Here is a 17604-nt window from a genome sequence, read left to right on the forward strand (position 1 = left end):
CGAACAAGACCTTCAACACAACTTTTAAAACAATGCTAATCAAGTTCAAAAGCTCAAAGATGCTGCAACGATGCTCCGACAACTGTGCTGTATGCCGAAACTTTCTTTTAGTTGGTACATTTACTTTAAAAGCAAACTTTGTATCTTCATATTTTGTACATTTCTGAATTGACAGTGAATTACCTAACGAAAGTGATCGACGATCACGGACCTTAAAATATGAGTCGTCAAAAGTTCTAAATCAAATAAAACTAACCTTGTCAAGTTTTTTTTTATTATTCTGCTATGATTATTAGTCTGAGTTTTACATAAATATAATAAAATTATGAGCGTTATTCACTCCCCTCTAGCGTTTTTCTTGATCCTCTAATATTAAGATTGTTTTTGGATTTAACCATTCTTTTTGTTTATGGTTAAAAAGAACCCAATTCGTAGATTTGAAATGTTGCAAATCAAGATCAATCGAAGTTGGATTCGACTAGATCAAACTAAATAAGCCTTGTTAAGTTTGATGAGTTGGCTTAATTTGTTCATCTTCTAGTCTTCCTCAGGTCTATAAAAAATTTTGATTCTTCAAATGCCATATTCCACCATCCTTTGTCGGCAACTGTGAGTCTGTCTCATAATAAATGCCTAGGTCGAGCCACTTAATAATAAGATGCATTTATTATTGTGTGGATTGCCTCTAGAGTTTTTGTCTCACCTTCTAGCTAAAATTAACAAACTCCAATAAAAACAATAACAACAAACAAACAATCAATGAATTCTTTTCCGGGCCCAATTAAGGAAAGATTAGTTTTTGGTTCTGTTTTATTGATAAAAAGGAACTTTTGTATTCCTTTTTACAATAGCAACCTTAAAGGGTAATAAACTTAAAGTTATGACATCGTAATATACAAACACAAAAAATAATAAATTCATTATTTTTTTTTAAAAAAAATATTTTTACCAAAAGAAATTTATACATCATATTGAATATGAAACACCTTACACCTCTATTTTAAAGTTTTTCTAAGCAATACTAATCTCATCAATTCTCTGGGAGAAAAAAACTGAAATAGAAAAAAAAAAATCAAAATCGTTGAATACTCTTTTTTACATGAAAAAAGAAATCACCAAATGGATGCCCTATCAAATAGGAACAACTCAAATTACCCTTAAATTACCGGACCGATACAAATCCTTTATTTCTAAACTAAATTTTAAAGTTTAGGATCTGAACATCACCATTGTATAGCAATTAAAAGGTATATGTTACAACGTATAGCAGCAATTTGCTAGTTGCTACAATAACTTGTTATTGACCATGTGCTATTTTTGATGAATTGAGGGTGAAAACCATAATAATACTATACTTTTAAATTACAAAACAAATTGAAAGAACTTTGTAAGACTCACAAGATGTAAAATTAATATTATTTAAATATTGATGTAATAAACATGATTACCCTCACGCCAGGTGCCCCTCATCAGGATAAATTGAGAGATACAGATGTCCGCTTTCTAAGACGAGATGAGATCCTCTGTCCCCAAAATGCTGTGTCCCCATGTCCCAGAGCCGATCGGACGGCTATGATATTTTCATGATATACACTGCATTCTTGAGATGTGATTTAGGCCGTCCGATCGTCTCTGGGACATGGGAACACAGCATTTTGGGGACAGAGGATCTCATCTCCCATCTTGGAGTCAACAAAGAGTGTTCAGATAAGAAGTGAGTTGGATCCTCAAAAACTGTAGTCGTATTTCATAAAGTAGCTCTTCCGAAGAAAACTAAACTAATCCAATGCAAGATTTTTTCCATGGCAGAGGCAAACAAGCAGGTGATCAAAAGCATCAGTCATCTCTTCTGCAAATTATTGAAGAACACATCACACACCTTCCATCCACTTGCTGTCTTCTTGTATCAAATCATGCTCGTCGCTAAGAACAGTAGCCGAGAGAGAGATAGACATGCTGAAGTCTTCACAACCCGTGATCACAACCATACAAGCTTCTCTGCTGCCTTAAAGCTAATAAAATACTCTTCGCCACAGAAAATGCCATGAGAATCTTCACATGCTCTCCTTCCCTGCTTGACCATCTCATTCCCAGTTCACAGAAAGAGAGCGTTTCTGAGAGAATTTATTTATACCTGCCGAGTAATTGCATCTGGAAGCATCTCCTCGCCGCGCTCTCTTCCCCATGAATCCAGGAAGCTTCGTCATCCTCTTGTCGTTGTTCTTCACCAAGTCTCTGTGCCGTGAATCCGATCCGAGCGCCATCTCGAATGTCACTGTGATCGGCACAGTCTTCTGCGATGCCTGCGCCAGCAACAATTTCTCCGAGCACAGTTACTTCTTAGAAGGTGCAGCAAATGAAAAAAGATCGACTTTTCTGTTTTTGAGTGTGTGTGTGTTATTGGTGCATGGTTGGTTAGATTCTTGGGTGAATTGTTCTTCCAGGTGTTAGAGTGAGAGTGCGATGCAGGCTGAGGGTGAACTCGACGAGCGCAGGGGAGATGAGCTTCACCGGAGAGAGGATTACAGACAAATTTGGCGTGTACAGGCTCGAAATCCCGGCGGTGGATGGGTTTGAGTGCAGAGAAGGCCGGGATTTGGAGTCCTCCTGCCGAGCGAGCCTGCTCGAGAGCCCGTCGCTCGTTTGCAATGTCCCTGGTTTGAGCAGCTCCGGCGAGCACTTTGCTGTCAGATCCGGCGCGGGGAATGCGTGCCTTTACAATCTGAACGCCCTGACTTACCGGCCGCCGAAGAAAGATGCGAGCTTGTGCGGAGATGACGATGGCGGCGAGCGACGGCAGGGGAGCTCCGGGAACACCTCTTTGTTCTTTTGGCCCCCTTACGGGTTCCCGTGGCCGTTCGCCCCGCCTTGGCCCTTCCCCTTCCCGAGCCCGCCGTCGCTTCCGTGGCCGTTCACGCCGCCGCCGTCATTCCCGTGGCCCTTCGCGCCGCCATCGCCTTCGTTGCCGTGGCCGTTCGCGCCGCCTCCGCCGACCTTTCCTTTCCCCTTCCCGCCGGTGCCTCCGTTCTTCCCAACGCCGCCTCCGCCGGCTTTCCCGTTCCCTCCTTTCACCCCGTTTCCTCCGTTCTTTGCTCCGCCTTCGCCGCCGCCGCCCGCCCCTTTGTTCCCTTTTCCTCCATTTGCTCCCATCCCGCCGTTGTTTCCGCCACCCTCGCCTCCACCGCCATCGCCTCCGGCGTTTCCCTTTCCGTTCCCTCCTCTTACTCCACCGGCTGTCGCGCCACCACCTGTACCGCCTCCCCCATTCTTCCCTTTCCCACCTTTTCCACCCTTTCCTCCCTCCCCACCTACAGTACTGCCTCCACCTCCGCCGCCACCTCCATCATTACCTTTTCCGTTTCCACCATTCCCTCCATTTATTCCCACCCCACCGAGAGTTATGCCACCGCCTCCACCTCCGCCATCTCCTCCACCTCCAACTTTTCCTTTCCCATTCCCGCCCTTCCCATTTCCTCCGCCATCGCCATCGCCACCTCCACCAACTTGAGAAACGGAAATCTGCTCCCCCTCCGCATCAGCGATCAAGTTAAATAGCAAGACTGCAAGATCGATTTGATCTTGCCCACTTAATAAATGCTACTATGCACTAAATGCATTATTATTATTCATATAGTAAATATTAGCCAAGAATTTTTAATTTTTTCTATCAATTTTCTAGTTTTATTATGCTCCATTGATGTTTGGTTTGAGAGATTGATGTTTGGTTTGAGAGATTGATGAATGTTTGATTTGAGAGATTGACGGCGGGTTCTACGAATTCAATCCCTAAATATGAGAATGAATGAACCATTAATTAGTAAAATGGGGAGAATAAAAACCCTTCATTCTCATTCCCAATTTCTATCATCCTCATTCTCAGCTGCGAACCAAGCACCCACTAAAATTACACCTAGGGCTTGGGCGATGGTAAATAAACTGACGAATTTTCCAAACAATAAGAGTTTGATTACCACAAATAAATGCATGACACTCGAACCCTTATGTAGGAAAGCCATCTCCTATGATCCATTTGTGCTTCTCAAATTTACTCAACAACCGATGGAAAATTTCCATAGGATTAGACAAACCACCTCAAGATGAAATATAGAAATTCTTGAAATGACCACCTCAAGATGAATGAAGATAAAAATACTTTTTGTTGTGATGCTCAAGTCATTTTCATAATAGTCCATGATGGACACTGACTACAGTTGCGAGTGACGACGGGAGGAGCATTGTCTGGAAGCAAAACGACAATAACATATTGTACAACATACATCTGGGATGGGGTCCTTGTTATCGAATAATTTACCTTTTGCATTGATAAGTTGAATGCGAATTTGGATGGGTACATGCTGCAGCTAGCAAGAGCTGTCCATGAATTCGACTATTAAGTCCTGTACGATTCCTCTGTCTGGCATCTTTCCTGCAGCACCATACAGTGGAGCAAACCCTCCTTCGACTGGACCTGGGTTTTGCTTTACCTAAGAACAGGTATCAAAGAGAGGAATGCTCAGGCAGCAATCTCGATAGCATCAAAAATTCATAGTCGACTTACAGTTTTTACAGATTCCCTGAGATCTCGCAGGAAGTCTTCGAGCACATTAAGATGTTGAAGGGTGACACAGATGTGAATACTGTTTGAGATTTGAAGATGCATTTAGTTTCATGCATGGACATGATTGAACTTAGACAGAATAGTTTGCTATTGAAAAACTGCTTTGTGAAATTCCACCTGTTGGGTCGCTGCAAAGCATTTAAGTGCCACCCTTTCAAGGTCATGATATCATTAACCTCAAAAATATTAACATCATTTGAGCCAAAAGCAATAACCGTCATCTGTGGATGTCCTACAACAAACAACTCGGGGATCTCCTTTATCCTGTAGATGAGTAAAAAGTTATAAGTTTACAGATATCACATGGAAAAAGAAAATATAACAAGTACCCTTTCTCTATCTTCTTAGATACTTCCATTATCTGTCTGGTATTTTCCAAGTAACCTGAAATGTGATTAACATATGTTAAAGGAGAATCGGAATTAAATCAACGAGCATTAAGAAGAGATGAATGAGCAATGTTATTGGTCACCATTCAGTCCCAGTGACATCATAGCTGCCCAAGCCCCTGCTATCAGCCCACCAGGTCTGCTTCCAGCTATAGTAGGGGACACATATAGACCACCTGACCACTCAGTAACTGCAGCGAGTAGCATGTTAAAAAATTAGAGCTAGTTTTCTATTTTGACACACCATCAATGTGTGCTTTTTTTTTATTCTAATTTGAATTCGCTCTTTCACATTAATTGAGCAAAATAACTACATTGCCATTGTTGGCATTGTGATGTCAGATATTTATGTTCTACTCCCAAGTGTAATTTATCTCTCTTTATTAGAACAATACAATTTTATTCCTCTGAACCTAAGTCTTTCTCCCTCTCCAGTCACTGCTGCTACATTTTTTATTTCATCATCCATTTTCTTCATTCACTTCTAATGTATTTGTGTACTTTTTTTTCTTCAAACGTCTCTTTTAGATTAGGAGTTTATGCAAAACTTCTATTTTGTCTCTCCTTATGTTTTCTCAACATTGCTCCTTTTAGAGTAGATGTTATCTTTTCCTCATTTCTTGGAGTAATGAGGAAGACTTTCAAGTATCAGTATTTTTTTCCCCTCATTTATGAGCAAAAGTAAATACTAGAAATCAAATCCATCTCTTCCAACTTCTGAGGAAGCAAAATAGAAGTTTTTACTCCCCTCAAAAGCACTTGATCAACTCATCAACTTTAGTCCAAAGTGTAGCATAGTCAAAGTTAGTCAACAACTTCACAATTATCACGTCTTTCATTATTTTGTTAAGGAACTATTTTCACTTGAATAACGCAAACTCTATTGCTCTCAATAGAGGCAATACCTAATCAAAATGCCAGGGACGTGATGATGTTTCAGGAAAGCCAGTTTAACAAATCTAGTGAATCAAAGACAGTAACCAATAATTAAAGCGCTATATAACTGCATTACTCATGAATTTCAACATTTTAATTTTAGAACAGCAGTGCTCAAATAGTCTAGTAACAATATTCTGTTGCATCATGGTGTACTCTTTCCTTGCTCATTTTGTGGTGTAAACTCACCATCCCCATTTGGCTACGATATATTCTGAGTTGCCAGAACAGGCTAAAATTATTATCATAAGTTGACACTTAACATCCTTGAGAATACTCAATGCAGCAAATAGCACTGCCATTCTAGCAAGGGACATGCTCCGTGGAGCAAATAGGCATTGTGATTGGCAATGAACAATGTAGCCTGCCAACGGTAATTGTCAAAACAATTTTTGATCCACACATTTATTCTTCTCTAAATCGTAGGTCTCTGATCACCATAATCAAATCTAAAATAAGGAAATAATGAATGCCATCCTAGATCTACTTGATACGATTTTAATGATTCATGTATTGATAGTTTCAGATGATAAGAGTTGCAAGTAAAAGTCCTATTTGTAAACTTTTTTTTCGGAAAATGAGTGTCTGCCTATCTGAATCTTATGGAATTTGCATGGAAATCTCATTCTAGCATGTCGGTTGTGCACAAAAGAAATAAGATATAATCTTTATTTCTATGGGTCTTGGTTTGCTTTACAAGTGTCCACGTTGGATGTGTTAGCATATCACAAAGAACCAAGGAAAACAAGTTAACGGAGCATTTAATATGAACAGGAAAATTTACAAAATGCAGAATAAACTGAAACTACCAACTCAAATAAATTAGCATGCATTCTTCGCATTTAAATAATAAAAAGGACATAAGCGGCCATTATGAACTTACCAGCAACAAATTGGTGCTGCAGAGAACTCAGAGATCAGCCAAAAATAGGGAGAGAAGTGACACATCAGAAACAAAAGATCAGTAAAATCATCAAGAGTAAAGACTACAAGCAGAAGTTGAATTATTATTCTACATGGGCATGGTGTTCAAACATCAAACCAATAGATGTTTTCTGGCATAAAAAAAGCATGACTAAGCATATAGGCATAGGTACATTCAAATAAATAGTAGAGAATCGGAAGCTTGGCATGGGAAGGAAAATGTTTTGAGCCAATGACTTTTGAACAATTGGTTTATTTTTTACAAACAACAAAAACTCCAAATGATAGTTTCAGAAGAACAAAGGTGATAATGAAGCTACACAACTTGGAGAACTAATCTTAGAATATGATGACAGTCAAAGATAGTTACAAGTATATTTGTAGAACTTAAAGTCAGGTGTAAAATATAATGTCTAAATCTTACACATGCTACCCCATGTTCTACAGAAGAAAAGGAATCCTAGCTAAAACAGTTCCATATACATATGGATGGGTAAATATGGTCATCATTTACCTACTTTACAACAATATTGGGATGATAAGAACAAATAAAAAAAACAATAAAGAAACAGCTGGCATAAATATAATTTGAGTTACCAGAAATTAGTAAATCAGAGAGAATAAAGCTCACAAACATATGCATTAAAGCATGTGAGTTAATTCACAATCAAGTTACCAAAATAGAGAAATAACTACAGAAGTTTCAAAAATCGCATAGCCAACTCTTAACTACTTGATAAAATTTGCTGAAAAAAACAAATATCATGAGACCATTGGGATAACACAGAGATAATATGTTAGACCATATTTTTGAAACTAAGGTGGCGTTTGGTTTAGGGGTTTAGAAATAAGGGAATAGATTCATTCCCAAACCTTGTCTTTGGTTGATGGGAATAAAATTAAAATTTTGAAATGAAATCAATTTTGATGAAACTCACCTCCTCCCTTGGGTTTTGATGGGAATGAGAATGATAATTAAGTTTTGGACGAAAATACCCTTAATATATTTGTTCAATTTTTCTTTCATATCACTTTTTCTCTCCTTGTTCTTTCTCATCATACACTCTCTCTCCTCATTTTCTCTCATTATGCTTTCTCTCTTCATTTTCTTCCATCATACTTTCTCTTTCATCATATTTTCTATCTCCTCATCCTCTCTCGTCATGCTCTTTCTCTCCCGTCACACTCTCTTTTATCATTTTTTCTTACCACACTTTCTCTCTCATCATACTTTCTCTCTCCTCATTCTAACACCACACTTTCTCTCTCATCAATCTCTCCCATCATACACTCTCTCTCATTTTCTCTCATCATGCTTTCTCTCTCTTCATTCTCTCTCCTCATCCTCTCTCGTCATGCTCTTTCTCTCCCATACAGTCTCTTTCATCATTTTTTTCTTATCACACTTTCTCTCTCATCATGCTTTCTCTCTTATCATACGTTATCTCTCCTCAATCTCTCTCATCACTCTCTCTCATCACATTTTCTCTTTTTTCATCCTCTCTCATCATACTTTCTCTGATCACACTTTCTTTAATCTTTTTTCTCATCACACTTTCTCTCTCATCATACTTTCTCTCTCCTTAATTTCTCCCATTACACATTCGCTCTCATCATTTTCTCTCTCATCACGCTCTCTTTCCTTATTTTATCTCATCACACTTTCGAATCCTTGGCGCAACGGTAAAGTTGTTGTCATGTGACCAAAAGGTCACGGGTTCGAATCCTAAAAACAACTTCTTGCAAAAAGCAGGATAAGGTTACGTACAATGGATCCTTCCCCGGGACCCCGCATGGCGGGAGCTTCGTGCACCGGGCTGCCCTTTTTTTTTACACTTTCTCTCTTTTCATTCTTTTCCATCACATTTTCTCTCTCATTACACTTTCTCTTTCATCATTCTCTCTCATCATATTTTTCTCTCACATTCAACTTTCTCTCACATCTAATTTTTTCTCTTATTTTTCTCTAAGGGTAAAAAAGAAAATTTAGGTTCATTCCGATAGAAAATATTCAACTAATCAAATATTATTTTTAAAAGTAATATCAAGTTATTCTCATTTCACAATAGTATGATATCCATTCTCATTATCATTCCTAGGAAAGAACCAAACACCACCTAAAACTACGAACATAATCAGGAATCAGGTAACTAGGTTAACAAATAGTATTCCTGAGAGTTGAAACCAAAACTAAGAAGTAAGAACACATGCAGGAAGCAGGAAAAAGAGCTTCCTACCTTTCTTATTTCGCGATTTCTGTATAAAACAACACTCGTTCCCTTAGGGCCCAATCCATACTTGTGCACATCTGTTGAAATTGATGTGACTCCTTTAACAGTAAAATCAAAAGGTGGAATTGGGTACCTGCATTCGAAAATATAAATCAGAGCAAGATAGGATAACAATAGAAGTCATTACATGATTGACAAATAGTCCATTATATGATTACCAACTAGAGTATTGTTCCTAATGCACTAGTTCATGGAATGATGACAAAGGTCAACTGCAGTACCAAAATTGTTGGAGTAGCACATTATGTATATTCCATGTTGTCATATAACATTTTAGGTGATCAGAAAATGAACCTAACTGATTTGCTCATAAAAAATCCAAATTCAATAAATGCCTATCACCCTCAGCACAATGATAAACTAAACTAAACTAAACGTTGTTAGTTGAAATGCAAGACTAGCTCAGAAAAGTTGAGATATGGAGATAGGAATAGAGTAAAGCTGGATTTGGAAGAAAAAAAATAAGTTCTAAATATTATAGATGATCGTACTTTCTCGAATAGGATGGACATAGAGAGAGAATACAAAGGCATGCACATGGAGACCAGAGAAATTGCAAGGTCACACTTGAATAATCTTAGAAATTGAGACTGTTATTTTGCTTTTGTGTGTGTGTGAGTGTGTGTGTGTGTGTGTGAGAAATGCAGCATTGATGTATTTTAAAAGCATCTTAAGACTAAGCATTTAGTCCCAGCAATGCCACATCTAAAAAAGATACCAAAGACCTTAGCCTAAAAACAACAACAGAAACTACTGTTCAACCAGAAAAGAAAATTTAGCACAAGAAAACTGAAAGAGAAATGCCAATCAACCAAGAGAGATTATAGCTTTTTGCAGAAGATACCCCAGCTTACGAGCAAATGGTAAAACAAATCCACCAAGGCAAAGGTCAACATGCAAGCAAATATCATATTTAGTTGCCAACTCTCCAAGTTCCTGGAAACAAATACCCAAACAATAAATTACACAGGCCAATACATGAAAAATTAAGGACATCAAAGTTTCCATGGAGTCAAGCAGATGAACACTGAAGAATGCAAGAAATCAACTAAGCATACTTCAATAGGATCGATAACCCCATGTGGGAAGCCTGGTGCAGAACCAACAATCTGAAAGAACAAGAGAATCAGGTTGAACATATGAGGAATGCAGCCTACTAAACAGCTTGTATGCATGAAAAATATAAGTTATTAAAATAAAAGCATAAGGATGTAAAATTCCAGGCATCTTTGTGTTTTCTTATGGTAACAACGCCACGGGCCATTTTAGGTCCATGATTCGAGCATAAACTTATCCGTTCAGTAAAAATATTCCTCATAATGCATAAGGAAGATACACAATACCACCAGCCACATGATTTATTAAATACAAAGCAACAAGTCCGCAATAAAATGAGGTTAGAAAAAGACTTATAGTGCTGTTTGATGTTCATCTCAGTTCACTCCAAAACCAGTACCCATACATAAAGGGGTGTTAAACCCTACTGTTCAAGACTCAGAACTGGTTCAGGAAGAGATTTAATTCAATAGTCTAGGAGTTAGAAAATAACATTTCTCGAAGCAATTTGATCTGGACCAGATTGAATTATAAAATATGATTTATTTCTGTGCAGATTCAGCAAATTTCGTTTTCACAGTAGAATTTCACAATCATAAACAAGTAATTGGTTTCTAATACTAATCAAAGAGACAAATTAAATGTGAAGTTCACTTGAACTATATATAAAGATTAACTAGTTGTTCTTAAGTTAGGCATAAAACTGATACATAGTTATTTCTTTTACTGATAAGTTCCAACTATACAGGTTTGAATCAGACTGATGGGAGATTTAGACAGCTAGTTGCTAGTCTTCTTGTGCTAAAATATGGTTCAATATGATCTTGTGCCACTCTGGCTATGGGCCAGGATGCCATTTCAAACATTGGTCACACATGTAACAGCATTCTTTTACCTTTTGTCTTATCTACATAGCCTTTGCTCAGACTAATAAATGCACATCACTAGAGTGAAAATTCCTACTACATAAGAGATTTAGGAGAAAACAGAAAAAAGTGAAGTAGTGAACAAGTAATCCATCCTACCTTCTATGGAGGAGCACAATTTACCATAATCACAAAGGCTATGCGTTAGCCACTTACCAATCCTTGGGTAAAACAAAACATCATCAAACAGGCTAACAACATTTGAGGAAGCATTTGGCCAACTACAAGCAACAACATGATTTACTTAACTGAAATCTAATCTATGGTAGGCAAATGAGAATAATCTTTAATGCTTGCCATGGATTGTTTATTAATTACTGTATCAGAATAACCAAATAGATATTTTAGTTGGATGTGAACCAAATGACTAAATTTTCACAAGGAATTGGCATCGAATTGGAAATTGTATTATCAACTGCCAATGGGATTTTTCTCTGGTTAACTAGAGCTTAGTAAAGCTTTAACAAAGAAAAAAAATCCCTAAATTGGATGAGATTCCTAGGCTCATGTCCACAATTAATCCTCAAACAAAATACAGCTAGAAAACATTGTCATTTTAAAAAGAGAATGGTTACTGGAAAATGCTCATCAGGTTAATCCCACCCATCAACAATAGATGGTATAGGTCTAGATGCTTGGTTAAAGGTAATTATAAATCATAATGAATTGAAGGGTCTCCGATATGAGACAACCCAATAGAAAATTAAGATTGGCAAAGATTTAGATGCTACACAGAAGAGGTATATCAAGATTATATCTGCCCTAATCAACGGATAACTTTGAAACTTATAGGAGAATAAGCAAGTCAGAATAAGTTTAATAATTGTAAGCTCCAATCCCACCTGGGCAATCATGAAAGCCAAGTAGGAATAAAATTGCATACCATTATGGTGTTCCTGTTGATATATTGCCTAATTCTTTTACTATCTGCTACATAATCCTTATTGACAGGAACACGCCACAACTTAATCTTGAAGTATTGTGCTGCTTTGTCATATGCAGAATGTGCAGATCCTGCGATTATCCTGTAAAATTAAGAGGGAGAAAATTAAGTCAACGGTGTATACATATGTCCTTCAGATGATAAAATGATTATGAAATGTTACTAGAATAACTTAATAGTGACTCACATTTCAGGTTCTGTAATTCCCTTTTTGGCTTTCATGTAATCACGAGATGTTTTAACAGCTAATAGTATACTTTCCGTTCCTCCTGATGTCATGTTACCACAGATTTGCCCTCCAGATATCTTTTCTTTACTTCCAAGGAGAGCAGCAGTCATAGCAACCACTTCTGCTTCAAACCTTGCTACACTTTGAAACACATCCTGGTGCAACGGATTGGTATGTGAAAACCTGTTAGCAGATAGTCATCAGTGTTCAATTCCATTTCACCAAAAGTTGTCTTTGTAATGTAGAATTAATATCAGACTACCATATAGCTTTCTTGACTTCGATGTAAAGTGAACACTGAAATTGGACTTGCAAATCGTTTCTCATAACTAGCCGAGATACAGCTCAAGAGCTACCCCAAATAGTTAGTACTTAGCTACACTAGGTCCAAATTTCACAAGAAATCTTAAAGTAGCATATTCTTAAAAATATGTTTTTTTTGGGTGCATTGCCAAAGCAGATAGGTGTTTCAAATAATATCTTCAGCAGTATGTGGATAAAAAGAACTAACACCAAATATTACAAGAAGCACTACGTCAGTAGAAGCAATGGTATTTTTAAATTTGATCATTTGTGATTAGATCAAAGTGAAAACTCTTTTCAGTTAGAAGGCATCCTTTCATGGAAGTTGCGTAACAAACAAATATGTCCGACCTCTATTTTGTACACATGGCTTGTGTCTATCATCGTAGCACAAAGGTGCTAGCGTCCATTGAAGAGAGAGAGACAACTAATGTCCCAAGGGTATCTGCAGTGACAATAGGGAGAGAGAGGTTGGCCAGGTAGATTATAAGATCTCATATCAATCTTAATCTAAGCCTTCTTAGTTATAAAGATGATTGTCAAACACTAGATAAATTAGGAATCACTTCCTAATTTATCACCACAAATTTTGATTTGGAAATTAATTGATTTTTAAAAGAGCCTAAACCTTTAAATTTTTACAACTATGTAAATTTTTAAAATTGTTTCTTCCCCAAATTAATTTCTACATCTCTTCAAAAATTAATTTGAGTTTTTTAAAATTCCAAATTGAAATGCAATTATCTCTTAATTAATTTAAATTTGTTCCTCTAATTTAATTACATAAATTCACTCTTAATTTTGCAATTAAATATTTCCAATTTAATTGAATTGATTAACATTTAATTTATCCCAATTAAAATTTTCATTAATTAATCATAATAAACTCTTAATTATTTGATAATTAATTAGGTATAAACTTTTAATTAGCTTTTTATGCTCTGTCAAGATATATACATTTTATGTCAAGAGTTCTAACCTTACTTGTGTGACTCAGTAGGCTCCTAGGGATATTAACAATGTACCTAAATGATTTTCTTATTTGATTCCACATGAAGACCCCTCTTCATCTATTTATGTGCACAAATCTTTATTGGGCTTAATCAAGCCATCAAGTCTAGCTATTTATAGTCCTTTTCAATTGGTTTTCAGTATGCATAAATTTCTCAAACTAGTTGCACATGTCCTACATAAGATCATCATAGTCACTATGCAGTCATACCAAATGAGTTTTCATAGCGAGTCATCTCTAGTGGATTTTTTTCCTACCATTCCGCTTGCATAGTATGTGGTTAGACACTAACATGCATGCATATAGGCATTATAGAACATTTTATTACAATCTACTAGTAACATAGAGAATTATTAGATCATTAATAAAGGAGAAATTTCATTATATATTGTGCAATTACAATATATTAATTTTCAGTATAGTCCAATTGTCTCTAGGGATTAATGGACTATCACTAACATTTTCAACATATTATGGGGGTATTTCATTTGAAAATTTTTTCAGGACAATGATATGCTTCAGTAGAGTAGAGTGGAGTGTTCTGAAGCCTAGAAGATACCTTGGAAAGCGCTTGAAGGTGGTGGAGTATAATATTACTAGTGGAAAGAAGAGTTTCTTTCCAGGGAAAACTTTTTGTTGAGAGGGCTTTTATTATAACATTGTGACTCTCCTCAAGGCTTTTATTGAGAGGAGCTTTAATTATAACATTGTGACATATAAAACAAAAATCACCTCTAGACTTCTATTATATACTGACAATGTTAATAGAGTCTAAAGTAGATTGAGAGGGCTTTAACACGAGATGTAGATAATGCAATATGATCCTATTTATGCACATTTTTGTTCTCTTAAAAGGTAGGGGGAATTGCCAGCATTTGATTTTAACTAGATCACTTTGTGTAGAAAAGGGCTTCATACCGGAAATAAAGACACTATATTTATCAAGCACCAGGAAGATTCCAACAAATTAAAGATACTCAAAAAATCATACTAACATTGCATGTGCCTCATTTATTAAAGCAAAATGGTTCTCAGACTCGCTTCCTCCTATGTATCTGCAATACCACATTAAGCATAAATTTTTGTTAGCAAATTGAAGGACCGAAATTGACATTCTAAGTTACAATTTTTAACAGTTAGATGAAGACATACACTGTGCCAGAGCATTTGCCTTGCCATGCTACATCCTTATTCCTAGCATCCTCTAGTTCGTGTATTGTAGCTCTGCTAAGTCCAACATTTGGTAGCTCAGTTCTCCAGCTTTCCCGTTTAGATTTGTTACCTGATTGTAACTTATCCACAACCTGATATTACTGAAAAGCATAAGAGGCCATCTTCGCTCAGATAGTGACAGGGGAAACCAAAGAAAATTTTCAACCAAATCAAGTAGAGTCACAAGCAAGCCTGTATGGATAAATTGGCGGAAGATATCTGAAATTTAGCAATCAGACCTGAAGTACCAATTCTACTACTTTATTGACATACAAGCATAAAATATTTTGTTTCAAGAAACATAAGACAAATTAGAAAACGCTTTTATTAATTATGTCCTTGTTACCAAATAGGTTTGTAAGAAAATCATGTTATCTTCGATGCAATTTGAAAAACTAGCAACAAATCAAAGAAATTCGGAGTCAAATGCATCGAAAAAGATTCAGATAAATGCTTAGATTCTCTCTAAATGAGACCTCGAATGTAACGACAATCCCGAAGCATTCTCCAACTCCATAACTTGCAAAATCTCTCGACCACATAAGTGGAACGCCAAATTTAAATTCAAGACTAAATTGCAAAAAAATCTCACCTTTTTCTTCTCGAACTCGATATACCAGTTCACGCCTGGAATTAACCTGGACCAAATCTAGCAACTTCAGTTCAAAACAGAGAAATTAACAAACAAAGAAAATACAACTATCGCACAAGTACATAAGAGCTCACTTCACGAAGGTTATGATGAACCCTAGGACAGCGCCCTTGATCCCCTTTTCCCGCAGGGCGCGGAAGGTCACGTGAAGGGCGCGGGCGAGGAATAAGGTTACGATCGGAACGACGACGAGGGCAAGTGGCTCGTACTGCGCAAGTGCGGCGTTGGCCTCGGCCCGGAGGCGTACCAGGCGAGCTTCCATGCAGGCGGCGAGGGAGACGGAAACGTGGATTCGAATGGCTTCGCTCGCGTATTTAGCAAAGAAATGCGTGACGATAGAAATAAGAAAGGCGTGACGCTCTTCTATTCCGCGACGGTAATCGTACCGCTTCTGCCTCAGTTTTATTAACGGTTCGGATGTAGGAGGATGTAGGGGTGTAATCGAGCCGAGTCGAGTCGAACTCTTGGATGTTTGAGTTTGTCTCGTTTATAATCGAGTCGAGCTCGAGCTTTATTTAACGAATACATTCATGGCTCACGAACTTATTCGAACTTTTATCGAGCCTATACGAACTTAAAAAATATAAATTATAAATTTAAATATTCATTAAAAACTAAATTATATATTTTAAAAAAATTTTAATATTCTTGTTAAAATTTATAATTTTATTATAATAAATAAATTTAATATATTTGTCTATGTTTTTCATAAGTAGAATGTAAAATCTATAAATTTAATATTAAAATTATTAATTTTTTTATTTAAAAATTGATTTATGAGTTTAACGAATATGTTCACGAGCTAACGAGCCGAATATTGTGAAGCTTGATCTTGATTTATTTATCTTAACGAGCCTAATTAAACGAGTTCAAATATGCTTTTATCGAATCGAACTTCAAATAGCTCACGAGCGACTTGACTCATTTACACCTCTATTCGGATGTTAGCTTTGAAGGTAGAATTATAGAGTTGCCACTTGCCACCTTGCCGATCGCTTAAGGGGTCGGATTAGGATCGTTAAGATCCGCATCCATGCTAGCTTGAGATTATGATTCCTTTGTTCTCTTATTACGTGTAAACGACGTCTTTTTTTACCATTAAGGCATCTGTCGAAAAAAAAAAAGTGTTTCCATACTTGTATGGGAATCCATAGGAATTTGTATGATCTGCCGTTTGAATGTCCAAATTGAAGGTAGGGATTTGCTCGCTTAAAACTCTGGGTAGGGCCAGATGTCGTTGTCGTCCTCACCCTACGTTGGCGTTGGCGAATGAAACACGTTGTTGATTCTTTTGTTGGCGGCCGTTATGAGATCAAGAGTCAAAACTGGTATAAATTTTCTGGACGATTTTGATCATCATTGGTCAACGATACTACAAACGGAATGCGACGGTTTTTTTTATTATTCTTTTTATTAGATTCCTGAAAAGAATATTTTTTTTATAATAAATCAAAAGGAAACAGTCCATTCATTTTTATACATTTTATTTTTCAAAGTGATCCTGCTATACAATTATAACACTTGTGATTTCGATTTGGTATTTTGAATGGTAATTGTTACAATAAATTTTATTAATGTTAATTCAAAGCATTGCTATAATATAATACTAATTAGTACTTTTTTAGTTCGCTCGTATCAACTCATCTTGAGGACCGATCCAATCTTAAAAAAAAAATTCACCAACTACTCTAAATATATCGAAAAGCATAACTAGCATATATTATAGTATTTATGAACTAAACTCTGAACCCTACGTCTGAATCCTAAACCCTAAACTATAATACTACATTAACTAAGAATTTGATATAATAACAAAATAAAAAAAAAAACAGTTTCACCCTAGTAAAATAGGATATCTTTTAATAATAAATACAAATGATGCAAACTCTACCAATAGAAAAAAGGTCTTTTAATTTTTGTCGTAGTTTTTTCTATTTTGGGTCCTTATTTGAAATCAGATTTAGATTTATAAATTCAAATATTTTGATCAAGTGGTCTTAATTGGATGGTAGAAGAATGGAGGTTGTTAATTATTAGTGATATCACTTATAATATCATCGGTCCTATAATAAGATATAGATAAATAAATTTTAGAGTAATTTTATCCTAACAC

The 17604-nt window shown here is 36.4% G+C and overlaps 2 protein-coding genes across 2 annotated transcripts; one reads left to right on the forward strand and one right to left on the reverse strand.

The window, feature by feature from the left end:
- The first annotated feature begins 1897 nt into the window (after positions 1 to 1897).
- Positions 1898 to 3710, forward strand: LOC122008199 (vegetative cell wall protein gp1-like). The gene is made up of 2 exons (XM_042563828.1): positions 1898 to 2347; positions 2445 to 3710. The coding sequence occupies exons 1-2, from the start codon at positions 2185 to 2187 to the stop codon at positions 3506 to 3508; spliced, it is 1227 nt and encodes a 408-aa protein (XP_042419762.1). The 5' UTR covers positions 1898 to 2184; the 3' UTR covers positions 3509 to 3710.
- Positions 3711 to 4114: 404 nt separating this feature from the next.
- Positions 4115 to 15837, reverse strand: LOC122008198 (sphingosine-1-phosphate lyase-like). The gene is made up of 15 exons (XM_042563827.1): positions 15566 to 15837; positions 15432 to 15477; positions 14780 to 14931; positions 14623 to 14682; positions 12271 to 12495; positions 12024 to 12165; positions 10217 to 10267; positions 10003 to 10094; positions 9105 to 9231; positions 6827 to 6842; positions 5091 to 5198; positions 4948 to 5002; positions 4736 to 4882; positions 4559 to 4637; positions 4115 to 4484 (listed from the first exon to the last, which is right to left on the reverse strand). The coding sequence occupies exons 1-15, from the start codon at positions 15751 to 15753 to the stop codon at positions 4362 to 4364; spliced, it is 1611 nt and encodes a 536-aa protein (XP_042419761.1). The 5' UTR covers positions 15754 to 15837; the 3' UTR covers positions 4115 to 4361.
- Positions 15838 to 17604: the final 1767 nt, after the last annotated feature.

This window comes from Zingiber officinale, chromosome 8A (assembly GCF_018446385.1).
Source record: "Zingiber officinale cultivar Zhangliang chromosome 8A, Zo_v1.1, whole genome shotgun sequence".
Lineage (NCBI taxonomy): Eukaryota > Viridiplantae > Streptophyta > Magnoliopsida > Zingiberales > Zingiberaceae > Zingiber > Zingiber officinale.

What these genes read in the sequence shown, in the direction of transcription:
- LOC122008199 (XM_042563828.1), top strand. Translation starts at nt 2,185, where the DNA reads ATGAATCCAGGAAGCTTCGTCATCCTCTTGTCGTTGTTCTTCACCAAG. An exon ending in GCACAGTTACTTCTTAGAAG is followed by an intron (nt 2,348 to 2,444) that starts GTGCAGCAAATG and finishes TTGTTCTTCCAG; the next exon opens with GTGTTAGAGTGAGAGTGCGA.
- LOC122008198 (XM_042563827.1), bottom strand. Translation starts at nt 15,753, where the DNA reads ATGGAAGCTCGCCTGGTACGCCTCCGGGCCGAGGCCAACGCCGCACTT. An exon ending in CCATTTGCTCGTAAGCTGGG is followed by an intron (nt 9,232 to 10,002) that starts GTATCTTCTGCA and finishes TTTCGAATGCAG; the next exon opens with GTACCCAATTCCACCTTTTG. An exon ending in GCTTTGCAGCGACCCAACAG is followed by an intron (nt 4,638 to 4,735) that starts GTGGAATTTCAC and finishes AATCTCAAACAG; the next exon opens with TATTCACATCTGTGTCACCC.